At 36.1% G+C, this 25,058-nt stretch overlaps 1 protein-coding gene across 28 annotated transcripts in view; it reads left to right on the top strand.

The window, feature by feature from the left end:
• GAS2L3 (growth arrest specific 2 like 3) overlaps positions 1 to 25,058 on the top strand; it is a 106,204-nt gene that overhangs the window by 8,929 nt on the left and 72,217 nt on the right. For 9 of the 28 annotated variants that reach the window (XR_014804235.1, XR_014804236.1, XR_014804234.1 and 6 more), the window contains 6 exons: positions 2,278 to 2,320; positions 10,226 to 10,394; positions 11,325 to 11,440; positions 15,968 to 16,109; positions 20,847 to 20,910; positions 21,571 to 21,709. Coding sequence is in view for 21 of the 28 variants with exons in the window: in XM_084957450.1 (XP_084813576.1) it covers positions 2,303 to 2,320; positions 10,226 to 10,394; positions 11,325 to 11,440; positions 15,968 to 16,109; positions 20,847 to 20,910; positions 21,571 to 21,709 (648 nt within the window). In the remaining 7 variants the exon portion in view is untranslated. Of the gene's footprint in view, positions 1 to 1,219; positions 1,461 to 2,277; positions 2,321 to 10,225; positions 10,395 to 11,324; positions 11,441 to 15,967; positions 16,110 to 20,846; positions 20,911 to 21,570; positions 21,710 to 25,058 lie in introns of those variants that run through there. The other 19 variants (XR_014804238.1, XR_014804240.1, XM_021092714.2 and 16 more) reach the window with 11 other exon arrangements.

Raw genomic sequence — 25,058 nt, 5'->3', positions numbered from 1 at the left:
AGTTTCAGGAGGATGAGTGCATTCTGCGTCTCACATTTTCTCCAGGTTTAAAAAATTAAGCATAGTAGTCTTCACTTGTGATCTCTGCATGGATTATTTGTCTTGTGAAGATTCCCAGCAGGGTTAGCAAATAGTTTGGCCTTTGTCACCTGAGAACTTTTTCTTCCCCCCCAAATCTAAGGGAAAAGACAGCAAAGAATTAAAATAAGTCTTCTCCAAAAAGACAGAAAGACAAACACAGAAACAAAGTAAAGCCAATAAGTTTCTAATTAAGATGCAGCTGCAGAAATGAAGCACTGTTGATTCAATATAATTGGTTTATGTGAAAAAGGAAAAAAAAAATGTAGAGACTGAGACTTTTAGGGAAAGAGATGAGAGGGAAATAGGTAATAAAATGAGTAAGATGCAGGAATTGCGACTGTGCTGCAGACTGGGGACTGGGCTAACTGCAGAAAAGAGGCTGCTCTTAAATGCCAGAGACACAAAAATGGTTTAGAAAGAGGAGTGAAGGACGAGAAAATATTAACTGGCTCTTAGTATCTGGGACACAGTGAATCCTCAGGAATTAATTGATGATTCACAGATACAAGCTCATCAGTTTTCCATAAAAGTTTTCCAGTAAGAGCATATGTTTGTGTACATAATAGTTTTTCACATATGAAGATGTGCTCTAGTTTACCTGAGTACCATTTATTAATGTCTTTTAAAAAGTAATCTAGATATTGTTTTGATATCTTAAATGCAGTTCTTCCTATTACAGAAAAAGAATGATATGGGGAAAATATATCTGTATATACAAAAGACTGCTAGAGTTCAGTGACCGAAGGTTGAGCACAATTTCGTTTCTTTCATAAAAGTGATTTTGTTGAAATTTCCATAAAAAGTGCAACTTCTAAACATTCTTGTGATAGCTTCTTTGTGACTATGTTACTGTTCTTGATTTGCACACGCCTCATAACTTAGGCCTTCTTTTGTTTGGGGTTGGCAGTTCCAACTGTTAAAGCTCTTGTCTGATTATGTGAGACTCCTTATTTTCATAGAAGCAGCTTCTTTTCTGCATTTTCAAAAAATGGTCTCGGAAGCTTCTCACTGTGGGTCTTTGTTGGGGACAAAGGATTATTTATGCTAAAGGAAAATGTATCCCCCACTGAATTAGCTCGTGGGAAGCATAACAAGCTCATTAGTAATGCTCAGTTGTACTTTGGCCTTTTGCTGGGGTAGAGAGAAGGAAAAATGACATCAAGAAGGACATTCTGCTGTCCTTTGCCTTCTTGCAAAGACAAGGTGATATGTGATATCAGACTTTTCAGTTAGATTTAGCTGCAGTTGAGCATTTGTACCAGAAGAAATGTCCCTAAGAGGACAGTGGAACGTGTAGCTGGCACTGCGCATGAGGTGTGTTTGATGTAATTTAGGAGAGAAAGTAACTTCTCCTTGGAAATGGATGGCATTATAGCCTTGTAAGCCACTTTATATTTTTTCTTAGACTGTTTTAATGGTGGTTTACAATAAAAAATGCATATTATGTTGCTATAAGCAATCTAATATCCTAGGTTTTATATGGTCTATATTATTATGAGTGTTTTCAAACTCTTCACTTTTTTCCTCTGAAAATATATTAAAGAATTGTATTAATCTAACTTAATTTAAGGTTGTATTTTTTTCTCGAAGCTTTAAAGAATAGTACTTTAGAGTTAAATTGCAGTTCCTTTTTTTTTGTCTTTAGTACCTCATGGAGAAGGTAAGTTATGAAAAATTATTATAGAAAGGCATTGAGTATTGTTTCATTGTTAAAATTAATATTTTTCTTTATTTATTGTCTGGTAAAAGAAGCTTATGGCTAAGCTTGTGAATTTATACAGAGTTTGAACAAACTTATATGATCTCTTTATAAAGATCAGGTGAGAGATGCTTCATTATCAGTTGTGATATTTGTATATACATTATATTTACAATATATTTACAGGGGAAAATCCTGGGACACTTTGATATGAGCTAAGTTTTATTGTTAGTTTTATTTTACTAGTCAGGTACTTTAAGAATTACTTACATATTAAAGTGTGTTTCAGATTTTCCTTTCAAATGAGAAGTACTTTCATGAAGTGAGAAGCTAGGAGTATTACTGAGTTCTCCTATAATCAGATTATTCCAAATAGAAGAAAAAGTTTTAGGTTTTCAGTCAAATAGGAGAATAAAGCAGATTTCTTGTAATTTGAGGGTTCGGGGGAACAAGAAAGCTACCATTGTCTGCATATTAATATTTTGTTTTATTTTCAGAACAGCAGTTTCAATATAGTTGACCATGCAGCCTGCAATTCAAGTAAGTGGTTTTCTTGGGACTATATTATTTAAATTAATGAGACATATTATATTATAAGATTATAATAGTAAAATAATATCAATTTTTTATTGTACTAGTTTTTTTAAGCATCCAATTTTAATAGCAGGAATACTATGTTTTCATTTTCTAGTTCTGAAAAGGCTTTAATTTTAAGCTTTCATTTATATTGCATATTTGTAAGAATCAAAAATACTGTAAGATTGGTGGATTCATCTTATTTGTACTACCCTGTGAGAGGAGTCAGAATATTTTGTGGTTTTCTCCTCATTACAATTTAGTATGTATTTGTAGTTAAAAGAACTTTACTGAAAACAAATATGAATTTTTAATTTTAGGTAATTGTACATGTGCCCTGCAATGCTTATAAATAACATGTCATTAAAACTTAAAATTTAAAAGTTTTTTTTTTTTTTTTTTTTTTTGTGTTGTTGTTGTGTGTTTTTCTGGTTAGTTTTTTGATTGGGGAGAGGAAGATGGAGATAATGAAACAAACCAGAATATGTTATATTGGAATGATTTCCAAAGATGGTATTTATTCTTATGTCTTTTTAAGTTTCTTTTTCTTTTGATACAAGTAGAACACAACTGAATTTTAACTTAAAAATCACATTGAAGTTCTACCTAGAAAGATGCAAGCAACTGATAACAAAATTTGCCTTGGAAAGTGAGAACTTTTAGAGTTAATCAGATTTCATTTCTTGTTTTATTTCTGCCACCCTGATTGTGAGAGGCTGGCGAATTATTTTACCTGAGTCCCTGCTTCCTTGCCTCTAAGATGAGGATCATAGTGCTTATTTTTCAGAGTAGTGAGGAATCAATAACATGAGCAAAGCGCCTCCTGGAACGTATGTTACATGGTAGGCACTTCAGAAGTTTGGTTGGATCATTGGTACCGCAAAATTGTCCAGGTATATATAGAACTGGAGATTTTACCTGTGTCTGAAAGTCTTTTGTTTCTTTTCTTTTCTTTTTTTTTTTTTTTAATTAAGAAAGAAGCCTTATTGAGATAACAGTGGGTGATAGCTAGAGAGGATAACTTATTTATCTGCTGGTTAAGAACAGTTATGAATGTGATGCTGTTTTCTCCCTCCAACATAGGCTCCCACCCTACTAATAAAGAGTTCTTTTACACTGCTTCTTCATTTTGGCACTTGGGTGGCCATGGCAGTCTCCCAGAGGGTCTTATTCCTCGCCTTTGGGTCCTTTCTAATCAGTATTGAGTATGTTCAGAACCCCTTTATTTCTCAACACCATTTTTTATCTGATTACTTCTATTCCTCTCTTCATCCAAGTCTCAGAAACATCATCAGTTTCATGTTGATTATATTTTCTTGATTCCTTAAAGGGTGCCTTTTATCATTGACACATTGACCATGTTTTTCTCATTTCTACCCTAGTAGCCATTACTGCTTTCTTAACTTGGTGTTTGTTTGTTGTTGTTGTTTTTCCATATTTCGTGTAATAGTTCCATGAACCTTTGCTGATACAGATTCCACAGATCCATCTCTATTGATTCTTCTCCAAGAGTCCCCTTGACATCTCTCATGGAAGTTTTTTCCTTCTGTCTGGTGAATGCAAGAACTTCTTAGGATTTTCACCCTTTTGCTAATTAGGCCTCGTTATTCATAAGTGCCTTGCAGAGAGGAGACACCCAGTAGATAGCTATTTTCAGCTGGTTTCTTATTAATTCAATATATTAAGATCTTTCTTGCTCCCTTGTTTCTGATTCTGATTAGTAAATAAACTTTCAGGCTCATAATTCCCTCGGAGAATGAGACAAAAACTATGAACTCTGAGAAAAGGCCCATTTGTACATCAGTATAAAATTTTACCTACATGTAAATTAAGCTTATGCACTGACTCAAATTCTTCTATAGGCTGCCTATGGTTAGGGATCTCTGCAATATGAGGGTTTTCGGCATGTCTGAGGACATTTATACATTCAGGTTTTGTTATTAACGTCTAACTTTTAAGAACATTAATATGCTATTGACTAGCCCAGATTTTTATTGTCTTCTGCTTGCATTAATAGGAATCCAAGTACTCTTTTCCCTAATGTGGCAAGAAATTAGAATGACTTTTGTAATGTTAGCTTCCATGTCACACATGATTTTTTCCAAACACCTTCCTAACTAATATGCATCTTTCCTTGACAAACATTTGCATCCTCTCTGCCTTTTGTTGACTCAGCCAGATGGTTAAAGGACAAATAACATGCTGTTGACTATAAAATACCATTGATTGTAAGATGCATCTTGATTTTGATGATACACAGTCATTTGCTAATATCCATTCCTCAGTTATTCAGTATTCTTTTTTGTCCTTTTTTTAGGGCTGTACCCGTGGCATACGGAGGTTCCACGGCTAGGGGACAAATCAGAGCTGTAGCTGCTGGCCGACGCCACAGCCACAGCAACGCCAGATCCAAGCCGCGTCTGTGACCTACACCACAGCTCATGGCAACACTGGATCCTTAACCCACTGAGCAAGGCCAGGGATTGAACCTGAGTCCTCATGGATGCCAGTCAGATTCGTTTCCTCTGAGGCTTGATGGGAACTCCTATTCAACTAATATTTTTGACTGCATATCATGTGCTGGGTTTTATACTGAGTCCTGGGATTACAAATAGAAATAAGACATGCTTATGAACAGAAGATTTAGATGTTAACCCTTTGCCATATTATGTTTGAAGTAATTCTAAGAGAATTCAGGGAAATAAACATTTTGCTCTTTTCCTAAAACTTCATTAAAAAATTTTTTTTCCCTAAAACTTTATGGTAACCTCATATATTTATGAGTTCATTCCCCAATCACTACCTCAGTTCCTAAAACAATACCTCTAAAATGACTATGTGTCTCTTTGTCTTTGGGCATTTTTATTAAGTTTTGCTACTGCTGCCTGCCTCTTGTAGTATATATTTATTTTCTTTCTTTGCCTTTGGGATACTTTATCATAGAAAATTGGAAACAACTCTTTTTTTTCTCCAAATTTTTCTAGATTAACAGTAGTATTATGGCTTTTGATTTGGTATAGTAAGACTTGTCTCAAATAAACCAATAAATTTATTATATTTTAAGGGCGAAATCATCACATTTAAAAATTAAGAACTAGATTCACTTGATTTTACCTATACTTATGTCTCTTTTTTCAAAAACTTTTTAAAATTTTATTTTAAAGCAATCACAAACCTGCAAAGTGGTTGTTAAGTATGGAAAAGAGATACTTGTTTGCTGAACCATTTGAGAGTAAGTTGCCAATCTGATGCCTCATTACCTCCTCTGGTACTTTAGTACATTGTTGCTCGAGGACTTCCTTCTACACAACCACAGTGAACCATCAGAATCAGGATATTAATGTTGGTACAGTGCTATACCATCTAAGACCCAGACCACATTCACGTATTGCCAGCTGTCCCAGTGATGTCCAGTTCACAGTCACGTGTTGCATTTAATTGTCTTATGGGTCTTAGTCTTTGTCAGTCTAGAGCAGTATCTCAGTCTTTGATTTCTTTAATGACACTTTTCAATATATATATATATATTTTTGTCTTTTTGTCTTTTGTTGTTGTTGTTGCTATTTCTTGGGCCGCTCCCACGGCATATGGAAGTTCCCAGGCTAGGGGTCGAATCGGAGCTGTAGCCACCGGCCTACACCAGAGCCACAGCAACGTGGGATCCGAGCCGCGTCTGCAACCTACACCACAGCTCACTGCAACGCCGGATCGTTAACCCACTGAGCAAGGGCAGGGACCGAACCCGCAACCTCATGGTTCCTAGTCGGATTCATTAACCACTGCGCCATGACGGGAACTCCGACACTTTTCAATATTAAAGATCAATTATTTTATAGAATGTCCCTCAATTTAGATTTGCCTAGTGTTTTCTCTTCATCAGGTTTTGGCTGTGCATCTTGGCAGGAATGTCACAGAGGGATGCTATGTAAATTATAGTTGATTCACAACATTGTGCCAATTTCTGCTGTATAGCAAAGTGATTCAGTCATACACACACACATTTGTTTTATGTATATATATAAAATTTTCCATCATGGTCTATCCCAGGAGATTGGATATAGTTTGCCATCCTACACAGTAGGACCTCATTACTTATCCATTCTAAATGTAATAGTTTGTATCTACCAACCCCAAACTCCAGTCCATCCCACTCCCTCTCCTCTTGCCCTTGGCAACCACAATTCTGTTCTCTGTCTGTGAGTCTGTTTCTCTCTCATAGATAAGTTTGTGTCATATTTTAGATTCCACATATAAGTCATATTATATGGTATTTAATATGACTTAGTTCACTTTCTGACTTAGTTCACTTAATATGAGAATCTCTAGTTGCATCTAGGTTGCTGCAAATGGCATTATTTCATTTTTATGATTGAGTAGTATTCCATTGTGTATGTGTACCACATGTTCTTAATCCATTCATTGTAGATGGATATTTAGGTTGTTTCCATGTCTTGGCTTTTGTGAAATGTGCTGCACTGAACAAAGGGGAGCATATATCTTTTTGAATTATTGTATTGTCTGGATATATGCCCAGGAGTGGGATGGTTGTATCATATGATAGTTCTATATTTAGTTTTCTGAGGAACCTCCATACTGTTTTCCATAGTGGTTGTACCAATTTGCATTCCCCAGGTGGCATATGGTTTTGATTTATCCCATTATTAATCATGTTCACTTATGTCACTCAGTTAAATTGCTGCCTGATGAGTTTCTGTGCTGTAAATTACTCTTTTTTTTTCTCCTCTTCGTGGTAAGTATTTTGTGAGGAAGTACTTTGAAGCTGTATAAAAATCTCATTCAGTGGCCAACAAGCACGTGAAAAAATGCTCAACATCACTGATTATTAGAGAAATGCAAATCAAAACTACTATGAGGTACCACCTCACACCAGTCAGAACGGCCATCATTAACAAGTCCACAAATGACAAATGCTGGAGAGGGTGTGGAGAAAAGGGAACCCTCCTGCACTGTTGGTGGGAATGTAAGTTTCTACAACCACTATGGAAAACAGTATGGAGGTACCTTAGAAAACTAAATATAGAACTCCTATATGACACAGCAACCCCACTCTTGGGCATACATCCAGACAAAACTCCTTTAAAAAGACAAATGCGCCCACATGTTCATTATAGCACTATTCACAATAGCCAAGACATGGAAACAACCTAATTGTCCATTGATAGATGATTGGATTAAGAAGATGTGGTATATATAAACATAGTGGAATATTACTCAGCCATAAAAAAGAACAAACTAATGCTATTTGCAACCACATGGATGGAGCTAGAGACTCTCATACTAAGTGAGAAAAGTCAGAAAGAGAAAGAAAAATACTATATGATATCACATATCTGGAATTTAATATATGGCACAAATGAACCTTTCCACAGAAAACAAAATCATGGACTTGGAGAACAGACTTATGGTTGCCAAGGAGGAGGGGAGGGAGTGGGATGGACTGGGAATTCGTGGTTAATAGATGCAAACTATTGCCTTTGGAATGGATAAGTAATGAGATCCTGCTATGTAGCACTGGGAACTATGTCTAGTCACTTATGATGGAGGATGATAATGTGAGAAAAAAGAATGTGTACATGTATGTGTGACTGGGTCATCTTGCTGTCCAGTATAAAACTGACAGAACATTGTTAACCAGCTCTAATGGAAAAAAAATAAAAATCATTGTAAAAACAATCTCATACATTATCAAAATTCCAATTTATTAATTTATTTATATTTATGTGGACTCATAGTTGTCTATTTTATTCAATGTGTTATAATCCACTTACTATTCTGGTGCTCAAATTATCTTGATTTAACCAGTAGAGGTCCCTTCAAGCTGACTTCTGTATCCTTTTGCATGTCCCCATCGTTCTTCGAGTACTTCTTTGTTTGCTTCCTGGTAAAAGATACTCCATTCCATTCCAGTACTGTGGGGTTCATTCTAGTTTTCATTCATTCCATAGTTTTACCTCTTTTTTTTTGGCAGTGAGAAACCTGGCTCCCATTTGATAAATCCCCATGTATGTGACCAGTTTCCCATTGTTGCTGCCACCCCTCCCTGAGTTGGTGCTCTCAGCTCACTTGGGGTCTGACCTGCACTTGGGGACATTCTCCATTGTCCCCAGTGGAACCGCCTTCTGCTCTGGGTCTGACACTGTGCACAGGGCTATCCCCATGTGTGAATTCCTGCTTATCTCACTCAAGCTCTCTGCATCCTTATCAAGCTACACTCCTATGAGAACCCCTTCCTCACTTCACTCAGGCTCACTACCCTTTCTTGAGATTGATACAGTCTTTTCTCTAAATAATCTTATATTAAAAATACCTAATTGTATTTCAAAATTTTGCAAATGTTGGTTTGATAGCATGTTTATGTCAATTTTTATTTTAAACCAGGGATTGACCAGGTAGTAAATATTTTTGGCTTTGTGAGTTGATAGGCAAAATTGAAGCTATTATGTTGATACTTAAGTAACTACCATGTAATTTTTTTTTTGTCTTATTTGAACTTTATTTTTGAAAAATTAGGTTAGCACATAGGAGGTAAAACATGAAGCACATCTTGATAACTTTCCTCCTCTGATGTTTCATCAGACTCTGACCCATTGGCTTCATAGGTTGCAGTTTGTTTTGACTGTTTGTTTTGAACTTTTGCACTTGAGATCCAGAATGTTGTTGCAATATCAAAGCAGTAAGGTGTGGATTCTAGTTTTTTTCTTGCCTGTACCGGGTAGAAGGGTGCATTTGATCAACCAAGCAGATAAGGTGAGTGAAGAAGGTAGGAAGTGAAATAAAAAGAGGGTCAGGGATTGTTAAGAGCTAAGCCCTGGGGGCTCTGTCTCTAGGCTGTAGCCAGCCTGGCTAGTAGGTCATAACCGGAAGGAGTGGAGTTCAGGGCTAGTCTGACCTTATTTCATGGCTTTCAAAGTGAAGCTGAACATCTAGGTTAGAAATAAGAGATGTCCTAATTTTTATGAGTTGGATGCACAAGCAGCAGTTTCTGTCCTCAAGTAACTGCTATTTTAAAATGTAAAAACCGGAGTTCCCGTTGTGGCGCAGTGGTTAACGAATCCGACTAGGAACCATGAGGTTGCGGGTTTGGTCCCTGCCCTTGCTCAGTGGGTTAACGATCCGGCGTTGCCATGAGCTGTGGTGTAGGTTGCAGACGCGGCTCGGATCCCGCGTTGCTGTGGCTCTGGTGTAGGCCGGTGGCTACAGCTCCGATTCGACCCCTAGCCTGGGAACCTCCATATGCCGTGGGAGCGGCCCAAGAAATAGCAAAAAAGACAAAAAAAAAAAAAAAAAAAAAAAAGTAAAAACCATCCTTTGCTTGTGAGCTATGTAAAATTAGGGGACAAACCAGGTTAGGTTTTTTTAAAAGATAATACTGTTATTACGATGTAAAGTTTATAAAATGCCATCTATGCGTGCATTCATTCATTTATCCATTATTCAACAAATGTTGTTAGGCCCAATGCCAGATGCTACGAAGATGTATCTTGTAAGGCAGTTATCCTTAATGCATTTTATAACCAAGGTGCTGAGGCTTGGTAAAGTTAACTTGTTAAACTGATGCAGCTAACAAGTGAAGGAAAAACATATTTGTTGACTTTTATCCTCTTGGTTTGATAGAATCCATTCACTAATTAGGGATTCACTTACATTTATCACAGAATTGAATATGGAAAGTTTCTCAAGTATCTAGTCTAATAGTTTGCCTCTAGTTTGTTAACTTTCTGTGAGTTGCTGCAGCTCTATAGATGTGTATATTAAATATGCCCTGTGATTCATTATTTAAGTGTAAATATTGGGCGTGCTGACTTTTAACAAGGTCATGTCCATTCAGTGGATTGGTGTTTTTTCTAGGTGTGGTTTGGGGAAGATCTGCCGCTAAGTCCGCGGAGTCCTCTGACCCCCCGGCATGGGCCAGGTTTGGCTGATGTTTGTCAGTATGACGAGTGGATAGCTGTGAGGCATGAAGCCACCCTGCTGCCCATGCAAGAAGACCTGTCAATCTGGTTATCTGGTTTATTAGGTAAGGCTCACGGAGATGCTCAAAGCTGTATTCTCTTATTCAGTAAATGTTTATTGAGAATTTTTTACTCTTTGTCACAGAATGATTGTTTCAGAGGCTGGGGATCCTCTGGTGAATGAAATATTTGATGTCCTTATTCTCACCAAGCTTATATTCTAGTTGGGAGAATATTCTCTTTCACTCTGACTCTCAGGGCTTGGATAGTAAGCAAGTTTGAAGCTTAACAGGAAGACGTCAGTAGTAAAAGCTGTGATTAATCAACGTTTTCATTGTTGTTATGAAGCTCATTCGTGATTTTTCAAGATAATTAAAGACACACTACATACTCTATTTCATATCAGTTTGAACATTTGGTTTTTTTAAGTTTTATTGAAGTATAGTTAATTTACAAGGTTGTGATAATTTCTGCTGTACAACAAAGTGACCCAGTCATACATATATGCATATCCATTCTCTCTCAGATTCTTTTCCCACATAGATTATGTAATAATAATATTTCCAAAGACGGTGAAAGTTGGTATTTCCTGAGGACACATTATATTATTATCTTTGATTTTTAAATTGCAACAAACTTCATCTTATTTATAGAGGATTGTTTTTGTGTGCAAGCAGTCATAATATGCAGTGAATCAAAACTTTAATCGTGAATATTGAAATACAAAACACTTTGGTGGTTTTCTTTTAATGAAATAATGTTATTTTATTTTTTTCTGTGCATCTACATCACAGATATTTTTGTTTCAGTTGACTTTCAGTTAATTTGACATATCTGCTATTTTAACTGTATCTGCTAAGAGTGAATACTTGAAGTCTGATATCGTATTTGTCTAGTGTTTCAGCTAATAATCTGATTTTATTTAATTAAAATTTAACCATATCATTTGAATTTACTGTTTCCAGAAAAATCTTAGCTTTGGAATATGTTTTTAGGTATTGAAGTTAAGGCAGAAAGGTTATTAGAAGAACTTGATAATGGAGTACTGTTATGCCAACTGATTGATGTTCTTCAAAACATGGTGAAAACATGCAGCTCTGAAGAACCAGGGGTAAGAAAATGTTTGACAGTAGTGATTTTATACCTTGGTTCATATTGATTTGTTTATGTACATTTCTTATCATCTCTACAAGGCTATAAACTTTCACCCCAACTGTCTATAAGATTCTGGATAATTTAATCTTTTTTTTTTTTTTTTTTTTTTTTTTTTTTGTCTTTTTGCTATTTCTTGGGCCGCTCCCACGACATATGGAGGTTCCCAGGCTAGGGGTCTAATTGAAGCTGTAGCCACCGACCTACGCCAGAGCCGCAGCAACGTGGGATCTGAGCCGAGTCTGCAACCTACACCACAGCTCACGGCAACGCCGGATCGTTAACCCACTGAGCAAGGGCAGGGATGGAACCCGTAACCTCATGGTTCCTAGTTGGATTCGTTAACCACTGTGCCACGACGGGAACTCCATGGATAATTTAATCTTTTTGAATATCTGAAAAAAATATTTTCCTTTATAAAAAGGAGGTATTAACATTGACTTTGTAGGATGTATCTTCAAGGATTCAACAAAATTAAATGTGATAATATATAGATAGTGGCTAGCTTGATTCCTGGTGCATAATAAATATCTGATAGCTAGCTCTTCTTGAGAATAATAATAGAAGCTTCCTTTAGGATTACTGTGAGAGTTAAATGAAAAAAGAGCTTGTGATGGTTCTGGCACACAGTTAAGACCTATCAGCAGCAGCAGCAGTGGTGTTTTTCTTAGTGGTAAATTCTAGAAATATCAGTTGAAGAAATAATACTTTTTAAAGTCAGTTTTCCTCCATTGACCCTGAGGTTATGATTTGAAGTAGATAAGGTTTCCTCTTTTCATCAAATATGAGTGTTTCCACTCAGGGGATCAGGGTGTGGATTCTAAACATTGACATAATGCTGGTGGAAATACAAGCAGTACCATATTTCTGGGGAACAATAAGTAATATATAGATCACATTGAAAATAAAGCACATCCTTTGATACATACATAACATAATTCTACTTCCTGAAATTTATTCTAAAAAAAAAAAAGACCACAAATTCACAAAAAAAAAACCAAATGTGCAAAAAAACTTAAGGACAACCTAAATGCTCATTAGAGAAGTTGTGTAAAATTAATTTGGTATCTAAACAGAGTAGAATATTATCTATTCATTAGATATGACTGTTTTAATATTTTTTAGCCCCAAAGATGCCTGCAACCTATCATTAAGTGTGTGTGCACACATATACAAATCAGATTGCGGAATAGTGTATTCATGTAGCAATCTGTGGGTACAGATATACTTGTGTGTAGAGATGTCCTACTAAAACATGAATGAGAAGATTTCAGTTGATACTAACCATCTTTGTGTTTGTGTTTGATTTTTTTTTCCTGTATGCACTTAGAAAAACTCACAATGCTATTTTAATTCTGGAAAACAATAGCAACAGAAGGGAAATAAGGAGTTCCCGTCGTGGCGCAGTGGTTAACGAATCCGACTGGGAACCATGAGGTTGCGGGTTCGGTCCCTGCCCTTGCTCAGTGGGTTAACGATCCGGCGTTGCCGTGAGCTGTGGTGTAGGTTGCAGACGCGGCTCGGATCCTGCGTTGCTGTGGCTCTGACGTAGGCTGGTGGCTACAGCTCCGATTAGACCCCTAGCCTGGGAACCTCCATATGCCACGGAAGTGGCCCAAAGAAATAGCAAAAAGACAAAAAAAAAAAAAAAAAAAAAGACAAAAAAAAAAAAAAAAAAAAAAAAGAAGGGAAATAAAAGGAAGTGGTAATGGTGGTTATTTCTTGGGAGAGAAGGGAACTGACGGTGGGTGAGAGACTTATACCCTCCTGTGCCTATTGTATTTTAAAAAATCATATGCATGACTAACAATGAAATATTAGAAAAGGAATATAAAAATATAATACCTTTTAAAAATCACACTTCCAAAAATTAAATAGCTAGGAATAAACCTGACCAATGAGGTGGAAGATTTATATACTGAGAACTATAAAATATTAATCAAGGAAATTAAAGAGGATTCAAAGAATTGGAAAGATATTCCATGCTCCTGGATTCAAAGAATTAACATCATTAAAATGGCCATACTACCCAAGGCAATCCACAGATTTAATGCAATCCCTATCAAATTACTTATGACATTTTTCACAGAACTAGAACAATCCAAAAATTTATATGGAACCATGAAAGACCCAGAATTACCAAAGAAATCTTGAGGAGAAAAACCACTCAGAAGGCATAACTCCCCTAGATTTCAGACAATATTACAAAGCTACCATAATCAAGGCAGTGTTGTATTGGTACAAAAACAGACATACAGGCCAATGGTGCAGAACAGAGAACCCGGAAATAACCCCAGACACCTATGGTCAATTAATCTTCGACAAAGGAGGCAAGAATATAAAATGGGAAAAAGTCTCATTAGCCAAGTGGTACTGGGAGAACTGGACAACTGCATGTAAATCAGTGAAACTAGAACACACCCCTACACCATGCACATAAATAAACTCAAAATGGCTTAAAGACTTAAATATAAGACACGACACCATGAAACTCTTAGAAGAGAACATAGGCAAAACATTCTCTGACATCAACTATACAAATGTTTTCTTAGGTCAGTCTCCCAAGGCAGCAGAAATTAAAATAAAAATAAACAAATGGAACCTAATCAAACTAACAAGCTTTTGCTCAGCAAAGAAAACCATAAAAAAACAAAACAAAAAGACAACCTATGGAATGGGAGAAAATAGTTGCAAACGGTGCAATTGACAAAGGCTTAATCTCCAAAATATACAAACAACTCATATAACTCAACAGCCAAAAAACAACCCAATTGAAAAATGGGCAGGAGACCTAAACAGACATTTCTCCAAAGACTCATGGATGGCCAACAAGGACATGAAAAATGCTCAACATCACTAATTATTAGAGAAATGCATATCAAAACTACGATGAGGTACCACCTCACACAGGTCAGAATGGCTGGTATTAATAAGACTACAAATGACAAATGCTGGAGAGGGTATGGAGAAAAGGAGACCCTCCTACACTGTTAGTGGGAATGTAAATTGGTACAACCACTATGGAAAACAGTATTGAGGTACCTCAGTAAACTGAAAGTAGAATTGCCATATGATCCAGCAATCCCACTCCTGGCGTATATCTGGACAAACTTTCATTGAAAAAGATACATGCACCTGTATGTTCATTGCAGTACTATTCACAATAGCCAAGACCTGAGAACAACCCAAATGTCCACTGACAGATAAATGGATTAAGAAGATGTAGCTGTGTGAAATACTACTCAGCCATAAAAAGAACCAAATAATGCCATTTGCAGCAACATGGATGGAGTTAGAGACTCTCATACTAAGTGAAGTAAGTCAGAAAGAGGACAAATACCACATAATATCACTTAAACATGAAATCTAAAACATGGCACAAATGAACCTATCTGCAGAACAGAAACAAACTCATGGACATAGAGAACAGACTTGTGGTTGCCAAGGGGGAGGGTAGAGGAAGTGGGGTGGACTAGGAGTTTGGGTTAGTAGATGTAAACTATTATCTTTGGAATGGATAAGCGATGAGGTCCTGCTGTATATCACATCCAATTACTTGTGATAGAACATGAGAGAAGATAGTATGAGAAAAAGAATGTATACATATGTATAACTGGGTCACTTTGCTGTACAGTAGAAATTGACAGAATAATGTAAACCAACTATGGTAAAAATTAAAAAAAATCATGTGCATGAATTTCTTATTCAAGTAAAAATTTAAACCCAACTAAAAACCCCTCAGCCTCAGCAGGATTATATTAATACTTTTGGTTCAAATATTTAAAGAAATTAGGCTTCTGGAAAACTTAGATGTTCAATCTTCAAAGAATATTCAGAAACAGGAGTTCCTGTCTTGGCTCAGTGGTAACAAACCTGACTAGTATCCATGAAGACGTGGGTTCGATCCCTGGCCTTGCTCAGTGGGTTAAGGATCTGGCATTGCCGTGAGCTGTGCTGTGGGTCACAGACCTGGTTTGGATCCTGTGTTGCTGTGGCTGTGGTGTAGGCTGGCAGCTACAGCTCTGATTTGACCCCTATCCTGGAAACTTCCATTGCTGCGGGTGCGGCCCTTTAAAAAAAAAAGAAATTCAGAATCATATTTATGAATCTGAAAATAAGGACTAAGCAAAAATGAATGTGTCTGTAAACCTTTAACAGAGCAATGATTTTGTGTTTGTATTGAATTATGTATGGAGAGATATAAAGATGTGCTTTGAAATTATTAGACTGTCATTTTTTTATTTTACCCAAGACTCTCATGTCATTTTAAAGAGAAAGGTTAATTTTTGACTAGGACTCATTTTCTGGAATATACTTAAAGAAAAACAAAATAAAGTAATTTTTGAAGATATCTTTTCCCCTTAGTGCTGTTGTGTACTTCTTAGTTATATCCCAAACACTGAACATTTATTTAGTACTATTAAAATGGATAGCTAATGAAAATATTCTTGATGCATGCTTGAAATTATTCTCTTGTCTTTTCCAGAATTTTCCAATGAGAAAAGTGCCCTGTAAGAAGGATGCTGCATCAGGTTCATTCTTTGCTAGAGACAATACCGCGAACTTCCTTCACTGGTGCAGGCATGTTGGGGTTGATGAGACTTACCTCTTTGAATCCGAAGGTTTAGGTAGGTGGTGGTGTTGTTACTGTGTTCAATGTTTATTATTGTATGCCTCGCTTTTAATTTTTCTTTCCAAATAAGGACTCTAGTGCCATGTATCTCATTTTCCTAGAAAAATTTATACCCTAAATACATGTGAAACAATTGGAGGATCAGATTCCAAATCAAATATATGATTAAGCTTTTCATTTATAGTTATAGATCCTATATATCTAGAATGACCTAGACATATTTTACTTCCTAAATGAGTTGGCTAAGGGAAGGTTCTGGACTAATGCTTAACTAATTAATGTTTTCATCAGGTCTAAATTACTAGTAATTTCTCTTCATTTAGATAATTACAGAAATAACAGAAGACCAAATGATGTATGCTCATGGTGTTTAGCTTTACCTCATAAACAGCAGCTGCCGACTTGGTTATCTAAATGGACTAATGTTTTTGACAGTTCATTTTAAAAAGTCATGCTCTACTGAAGAATTATTGATATATTTTCTCATCTCCTTTAAGTCAGCAGAAGCATCTGTGCAGCGACCAAAGTAAAAACCATCAAAGTTGTAGACTATAAGTATATTTCCTCAAAGTTTTCATGTATATTGCACCCATGCACACACGCCCACACACAGAATTGGTAATGTTTTGATAGGAGCAGTAGCATTCCTAGAGCGTGGGTTGTGGGAGTCACAGTCTGCTCTGGCAGGAGAAGTATTTTATCATTCATATTCATGGCGATAATAAAAAGCAAACCAACTTTTAGTTGGTTTTATTATTGTTTTCGGTTAATATTGTTTAAAATGTTTCTACTGACCATGAACATCCTGTTACCTGCAAACAGGGTAGCTGTTCCCACTGTTACCTGTTTGTGTGCTTCTAGATACTCTTCTCCAGTATAGACTTAAAAGTCTTGGATTGCTCTTTTACCCCCCACCTTGCACACTGCTTTAATCCAGGTGTGCTTTTCATTAAGCATATTAGATTTCTTTTTATTCATAGCATTAAAAAAATGGATGTGTGTTCCACATAAAATAAAATTACCATTTCAAAATGTACACTTCAGTGGTTTTTAGTATGTGCACTGTGTTGTGCAAATATCACCACTTAATTCCAGAATGTTTCTGTCTCTCCAAAGAGAAAATCCATCCCTATTAGCAGTTGGACTCTGTTACTCCCTACCTCCATCCTCTGGTAACCGCCACTCGGCTTTCTCTTGCCGTAGATTTGCATACTCCAAACTTTTCATATAAGGAGAATCATACAATATGTGACTTTTGTATCCAACTGTTCTCAGTTAGCATTTTGGTTCGTTTATGTTGTGGCATCTAACAGTACTTCATTCCTTTTTATGGCTGAATGATATTTTGTTGTATGGATATACACATTTTTTAAAACTATTATCAGCTGATGGACATTTTGATTGTTTTTGCTCTTAGGTTATCACGAATAATGCTCCTGTGAACTCTTGTGTATGAGTTTTTGAGGGAACATATGTTTTTAATTTAGGGATATACTTAAGAGTAGACTTATTGGGTCATATGGTAATTCTATGTTTATCTGTTTGAGAAACTACCATAGTTTTCACAGTGGCTGGCTGTAGCATTTTACATTCTCACCAGCAATGCACAAAGGTTCCATTTTCTTCACATTTTTGCCCACACTTATTATTTTTGAAAATTATAGTTGACCCATGAACACTGCAGGGCCTAGGGGTGGCAACCCCATCCCTCCCAACCTTTGTAGTCCAAAATCTGCATATAACTTTACAGTCAACCCTTTGTGTTCATGGTTCTGCATCCACAGATTCAACCATCTTCAGATTCTGTAGTACTGTAGTATGTATTTATTGAAAAAATTTCATGTGTAAATGGACCCACATAGTTGGAACCCATATTGTTCAAGGGCCAACTGTATAACCATCTTAGTGGGTGTGAAGTGATACTCATTGTGGTTTTGGTTTGAATTTCCCTAATGACTAATGATGTTGAACACATTTTCATGTGCCTATTGACCATTTGTATATTATCTTCTTTGAAGAAATGTCTTTTCAAATCTTCTGCTTTTTTTGTTGTAGAAATTTGTAAAAGTTTTTTTATTCTGGGTACTAGGTCCGTATTATATATGATTTACAAATATTTTCTTCTGGTCTTTGGCTTGCCTTTTCTCTTTCTTTCTTGGCTGCCCCATGGCACATGAAGCTCCAGGGCCAGGCATCGGATCAGAGCCACAGCTGTGACTATTTCAACTTACGCTGCAGCTACAGCAACACCAGACCCTTAACCCACTGTGGGGGGCCAGAGATTGAACCTGGGTCCCAGCACTCCAGAGACGCCACCAATCCTGTTGCTCCATAGCGAGAACTCTCCTTTTCACTTTCTTAATAGTGTACTTTGATGCATAAAAGTTTTAAATTTAGATGAATTCAGTTTATCTTTGATTGCTTGTGCTTTTGGTGGCATATCTAAAATCACTGCCTAATTCAAGGTCACACAGATTTTCATCCTCGTTCTTCCTAAGAGTTTTATAGTTTTAGCTCTTACTTTTTTTTTTTTTTGTCTTTTTGTTGTTGTTGCTATTTCTTGGGCCGCTCCCGCGGCATATGGAGGTTCCCAGGCTAGGGGTCCAATTGGAGCTGTAGCCACTGGCCTACGCCAGAGCCACAGCAACGCGGGATCCGAGCCGTGTCTGCAACCTACACCACAGCTCACGGCAACGCCGGATCGTTAACCCACTGAGCAACGGCAGGGATCAAACCCGCAACCTCATGGTTCCTAGTCGGATTCGTTAACCACTGCGCCACGACGGGAACCCCCAGCTCTTACTTTTAGATCTTTGAATTGTTTTGAGTTTTTTTTAGTATATGGTGTGAAGAAGGGGTCTAAATTCATATTTTTGCATGTAGACATCCAGTTGTCTTAGCACCATTTGTTGAAAACACTCTTCTTTCCCCTCTGTGTTGTCTTGGTACCCTTGCTGAAAATCAATATAAACATATAAGTTTATTCCTAGACACTCTGTTTCATTCCATTGGTCTGTATGTCTATCCTTATACCAATAAGCACTGTCTTGATTACTATAGCTTTGTAGTAAGTTTTGAAATTGGGAAGTATGAGTCATCCAACTTTGTTCTTTTAAAAGTTTGTTTTGGCTGCTCTATGTCTCTTGCAATTCCATATGAATTTGATCATCAGCTTGTCCATTTCTGGGGGAAAAAAGGCTACTGGAATTTTGAAAGGAATTGCACTGAATCTGTAGGTCAGTTTGGAAAGTATTATAATAACAATGTTATGTTGTCTAATCCATGAATATAGGATGTCTTTCCATTAATTTATATCATTTATTTTAACAATATTTTATGGTTTTCTGTATATGTCTTATAATTCTAAGGTTAAATTGATTCCTAAGTACTTTATTCTTCTTGAAACTATTATAAATGTAATTATTTTCTTAATTGTCTTTCAGATTATTTATTACTAATGTATAAAGTAAAATGATCTTTGAATACTTATATCTTGCAACTTTGCTGAACTTGCTAATTAGTTCTATTAGTTTTTTAGTAGGTATTTTTGGGTTTTCTAAACAAAGGACTATGTTATCTGTGAATTGAGATAATTTTCCTTCTTCCTTTCCAATCTGGATGCCTTTTGTTTATTTTTCTTGCCTAAATGCCATGGCTAGAACTTCCAGTAAAATGTTGACTAGAAGTGGTAAGAGTGGACATCCTTCTCTTCCCTGGTCTTAGCCTCAAGGAAAACATTCAGCCTTTCATTATTTTTATTTTATTTTTTTCTTTTTCTGCTGCCCCGTGGCATATGGAGTTCCTGGGCCAGGGATCAGATGCTAGTCACAGTCGCGGCCTAAACCTTAGCTTAAACCAGGGATCAAACCTGTGTCCCAGCACTCCCAAGATGCCACTGATCCCGTAGTGCCACAGCAGGAACTCCAGCCTTTCACTGTTAAAAATGATGTTAGCTATGGGTTTTCCAGCCATGTCTATCTTTATATTTATAAAGTTTTCTTCTATTCCTAGTTTGTTGAGTCTTTTTTTTGGTCATGAAAAGATGTTTGATTTTTTGTCAAATTATATTTCCGTGTCTACTGAGATAATTGTGGTTTTTTTCCTTTATTATATGAATATTGTGCATTGTATTGACTGATTTTCATATGTTGAACCAACCTCGCATTTCTGGGATAAATCCCACTTGCTGCTGGATTCAATTTGCCAGAATTTCATTGATAATTGTTTTATATCTATATTCATGAAGGACACTGCCTTTAGTTTTCTTGTGATATTTTTGTCTGACTTTGGTGTCAGGGTAATATAGGCTGCATAGAATGAGTTAGGAAGTGCTCCCTCCTCTCTGTTTTTGAAAGAGTTTAAGAAGACTATTAACACACAGTCTTATGCTAAAGATAGTTTAGAATAAAATTGAAATGATACATCTCTTCAAATAGCATCTCTTATTAAGAGATCTGGAATATTAATAATTTAATATTACTAATCCCTTAATTTTTTAGCTTAAAGCACCATGTAGATAAGGTCCATGGTGAGTTTTCATCTTCTTGTTAGCCATTTTTTGCCTTTAATTTAAGGAAGATGATAATATGTAGAAAAAATAAAAGTCTTTTCTAAATCTCCAAACAGTAACCCTACTGTCTTCATCATTCTTTTATTTTACTTCTTACGTGCCAGAAATATATTTGCCCATTTAATTTTCTCCTTAAAATATGTGTTCTTATTTTTTCCATAGTTTTGCACAAAGATCCAAGACAGGTGTATCTGTGTCTTCTTGAAATTGGTCGAATCGTGTCAAGGTCTGTATTCCATAATATTTCAGAATTTCTATGTCATAAACATAGTTAGCCTACTTTATGTGAGCTACAGCATTATTTTCTATAAATGAAAATAATTTTTGATTGAAATAAAGTAATTCACTATTTTTTCTTTCTTTTTGTTTCTTGTTAACTTTGTTCTGTTCACATGAGCCATGTCATGTGTCGACACCTGCTTGCTCACTAGCTTGCCTTCATTTAGTATTAAACTGTAAAAGTGGGTACTTAAATTTTTTAGATTGAGTAGATTAGATTAAAGGCATGCAACCTTTTAGCAGTTCAAGGTGAGCCTAGTCTCTCGAACACAAAGAGGATCTGATAAAGAAGACCAAGGGTTGGTATCCACCATACCCAGCTCAGACCCATCTTCACTCATGAGCTGATTATTTAAAGGTAACTTTAGGATCCCTGATGGAATATTGGGAGCATCCACTAACCCAAATATGTATGCTATGATGTAAAGATGATAATCGAGTTTTTGGCAATCTGTGCTATGGGAGATGAAAAAGCATTTTCAGATATCTCAGTGAGACAACTGGTAGAAAAAGAGTCATAAAAATAAGATATAATCTCCTGTGATATGCAGGGAAGTGCTTGAGTTAGACTTCACTTGTTTGATGAGACCTCATAATTGCTTTTCAGATATGGGGTTGAGCCACCAGTATTAGTAAAACTTGAGAAAGAAATTGAGCTGGAAGAGACCTTACTTAATACTTCTGGACCTGAAGATTCCATCAGCATTCCAAAATCGTGTTGTCAGCATGAAGAGCTGCATGAAGCTGTAAGTAACTGCCATACTTTCTTTCAACTATAACGCATCAGAGTCTCATAGTTTGCCCATGCTATGTTTATTTATTTATTTATTATTATTATTTTTTTGTCTTTTGTTGTTGTTGTTGTTGTTGCTATTTCTTGGGCCGCTCCCGCGGCATATGGAGGTTCCCAGGCTAGGGGTTGAATCGGAGCTGTAGCCACCGGCCTACGCCAGAGCCACAGCAACACTGGATCTGAGCCGCGTCTGCAACCCACACCACAGCTCACGGCAACGCCGGATCGTTAACCCACTGAGCAAGGGCAGGGACCGAACCCGCAACCTCATGGTTCCCAGTCGGATTCGTTAACCACTGCGCCACGACGGGAACTCCTGCCCATGCTATGTTTAAAGAAAATGTTTCTCATTCAGAATACACACCAGTACTAATTTCCACTCCTTGGTGAGTTCAGGACACTGTTAAATGTGACTTGTTGCTTGTGTGTGATGAGGAATGGACGTGTACTGGAGGGGTGGTAGGGCAGATAGACTGGAACCCATCACAAAGCGTTCCATAGGCCACAGAATTCACTGATCCCTTCTTAAACATAGTAGTGCTATAATCTGGTTTGCAAATCATAAGGGTTACTCTGGTCATGTAGAGGTTATATAATCTAGGCACCAGATGATGAGAACCTGAACTCGAGCAGAAGCAGCAGAGATGAAAATAATTTAAAACATATATAAGAGAGAGAATTGACAGAAATACTAATTCTGATTGGGAGAGAGAAAATCTAAGATGATTTCCAAGGTTTCTAAGTAAATGGTATACCGATACTTGAAAAATATAGGACGAGGCAAAGTTGGGAGAGCAAATTGATGGGGCTTTTCTGACTGTTCCCCTGACAGAGTATATACATACTCGTCAGATGATAGGTCTCAACTGGAAAGGCTTCTTAAGTTTACCTCATTATGTGCAAGTTAATAGGGTTACGGTTGCTCAGGCTGTGTGTCTTCTGCAATGACTACAGTATGACAAGTGATGGAGGTGAGCTGAACCTCACATATTTTTTCTGCTTAGACTATTGTGTAGATTTCATGGTTTTTTCAGATTGTAGTATTTTATGAAAGTGTTTCATGTACAATATTATTTAAGAAATAATTAGTCATTACTAATAAACATTTAGAAAGTGTTGCTTTGATTACTTTGTTTACCATAATAAATGTCTATAGTAAAACATTTGGGTAACCCTGCAACACACAGATTAAGAAAATGTCAGCCTGACCAACTCTTTATCAGGTCTAAGTATATTTACCTGCCTTGTATTATTGATATAATGACTGTGCATATCAATGTGTGATATAGTGATAATGTAATAGGGAAAAAATAAAACCTATTTTAAATCTTATGTAACCTAAAATAATTAAACAAGAAGGACAACATTGGGAAATATTCTCTATTAAATAGGAAATGCAGTATGTGCTAATTTTCTATTATATAAAGACCATATACAGTTTGATAAGAAAAATATTTCTGGTAGGTAACTGGCAAGGACTGTTTACATGAGAAGAAAATATAGTGTTGAAACTTGCTGATAATCAAGGAAAACAGATATGTGATTTATCCCATTGGCAAAATTTTTTAAAATTATGAAACTTGGTGCTGATTAATTCTGGTAAAACTGACTTAGGGATTGCTGTCTGTAACAGGAAATAATGTAAACTTTTGAAAAACAATTTGATAAATTGATACCAAGAGCTGTAAAACTGTTCTTCTTTCATTTTTATTATAGTTAAAGAGGGAAAAAAAAGTAGCATGAAAGAAAGTGTTTATTATTGCAATATTACTTATACGGGTAAAAAATTGGAAGCAATGTAAATACTCTCAAATAGGGCAATGGCTAGGTAAATTGGAATTCATTATCTTAACAGAAAAGTCATTTTATGTGATCATTATGAAGACTATTAGCAACAAGAAAAATGTTTATTTTGTGAAAAATTGTATCAGAGCAAGGAAAATGAAAATAATTAATACTAGGGTAGTACCTTTACAGATGACTTTAATTTCTTTAGTTATTTCTTTTAGTATTATAATGTTAATTATGCAGTAGATAAAACCATTTTTAATTCACAGCTCATTTCTTTTATGTTCACGTCCTTATTTACACTGTGGGTTAGTGCTGATTTGTACTGCTGAATATAAGTAGTATTTGAACATTTTAAACAAAGAAAATAGGTGACTTTTCATGTCTGCATTCATGTTATGAAAACTAAAAGGAACACGTTTCTTTAAATATATATGTGTTATAAGAATATATTCAGTGTCTATTATACATATGTGATCTACGGAGATCGTAGGGTCATGTTTAAAATAAGGAACAATTATCATCTAGTTCATTATTTTAAGTTCTGTTAAGACTGCAATTCTCTGTGTCTAAGAAACTTTAGCAGGTGGAAAATAATGACTGAAATAATTACCCCCTTTCAAATTTCTTTGTTAACTAATGTGCAAATGGTTTAAATAATTGTATATTTTTTACCTAAGTTCAGATTATTTTTAGCCATTTTATGCATGTGGGGTGTGTGTGTGTGTGTGTGTATGAATGTGTGTACATATATGTGCACATATATGCAGGCTGTGAACAAGATAAACTTGATTGAATGGCTTATGAAAATCAGTTCTATTTATGATCATATTATTTTGTTAAATTCATGATATAGGGAGATAAACTCAGACCCTTCTGATCAGGCTCAGCTGAATCCATATTTGTCCGTTCATTTAGGGTAGATAATTAAGACAATCATAAGTCTCTATCAGTGCTCAGCTAAACTGGGTTTATCTGAAGAGACCTTTAATATAATGCCTAGGTTCAATTAAATGAATTTGTTTAGATATGCTCTATATGATAAGTAATTGAGAAAAGCATACATGGCCTTGGTTTTTCAAAAATGTAGTTTTAAGGAGTTCCCGTTGTGGCGCAGCAGAAACGAACCCGACAAGGAATCGTGAGGTTGCGGGGTTTGATCCCTGGCCTTGCTCAATGGGTTAAGGATCCGGCGTTGCCATGAGCTGTGGTGTAGGCCGCAGATGTGGCTTGGATCCGGCATTGCTGAAGCTCCAATTGGACCCCTAGCCTGGGAACCTCCATATGACATGGGTGCGGCCCTAAAAAGACAAGAACAAACAAATAAATAAAAATGTAATTTTAGGGAACAAAATATTTTCCATAGTGACTATGTGACTGACTTTTTCCCCCCAAATCAGACATATCTCAGTAAATATTTTCATTTAATCAATTTATTTTAATTTCCATGTTTTAAATATAGAATTTCTGAATCTTTATATTTATTCTAGTTTTTAACATTTTTGGATATTTAC

The sequence above is a fragment of the Sus scrofa genome, chromosome 5 (genome assembly GCF_054392235.1).
Source record: "Sus scrofa isolate SSC_HxYL_T2T_F1_AM1 chromosome 5, Sscrofa_HxYL_maternal_Yorkshire_Landrace_v2.0, whole genome shotgun sequence".
Taxonomy (NCBI): Eukaryota; Metazoa; Chordata; class Mammalia; order Artiodactyla; family Suidae; genus Sus; species Sus scrofa.
The sequence above is the reverse complement of the archived record's forward strand: the minus strand, read 5'-3'. Positions and strand labels throughout refer to the sequence as shown.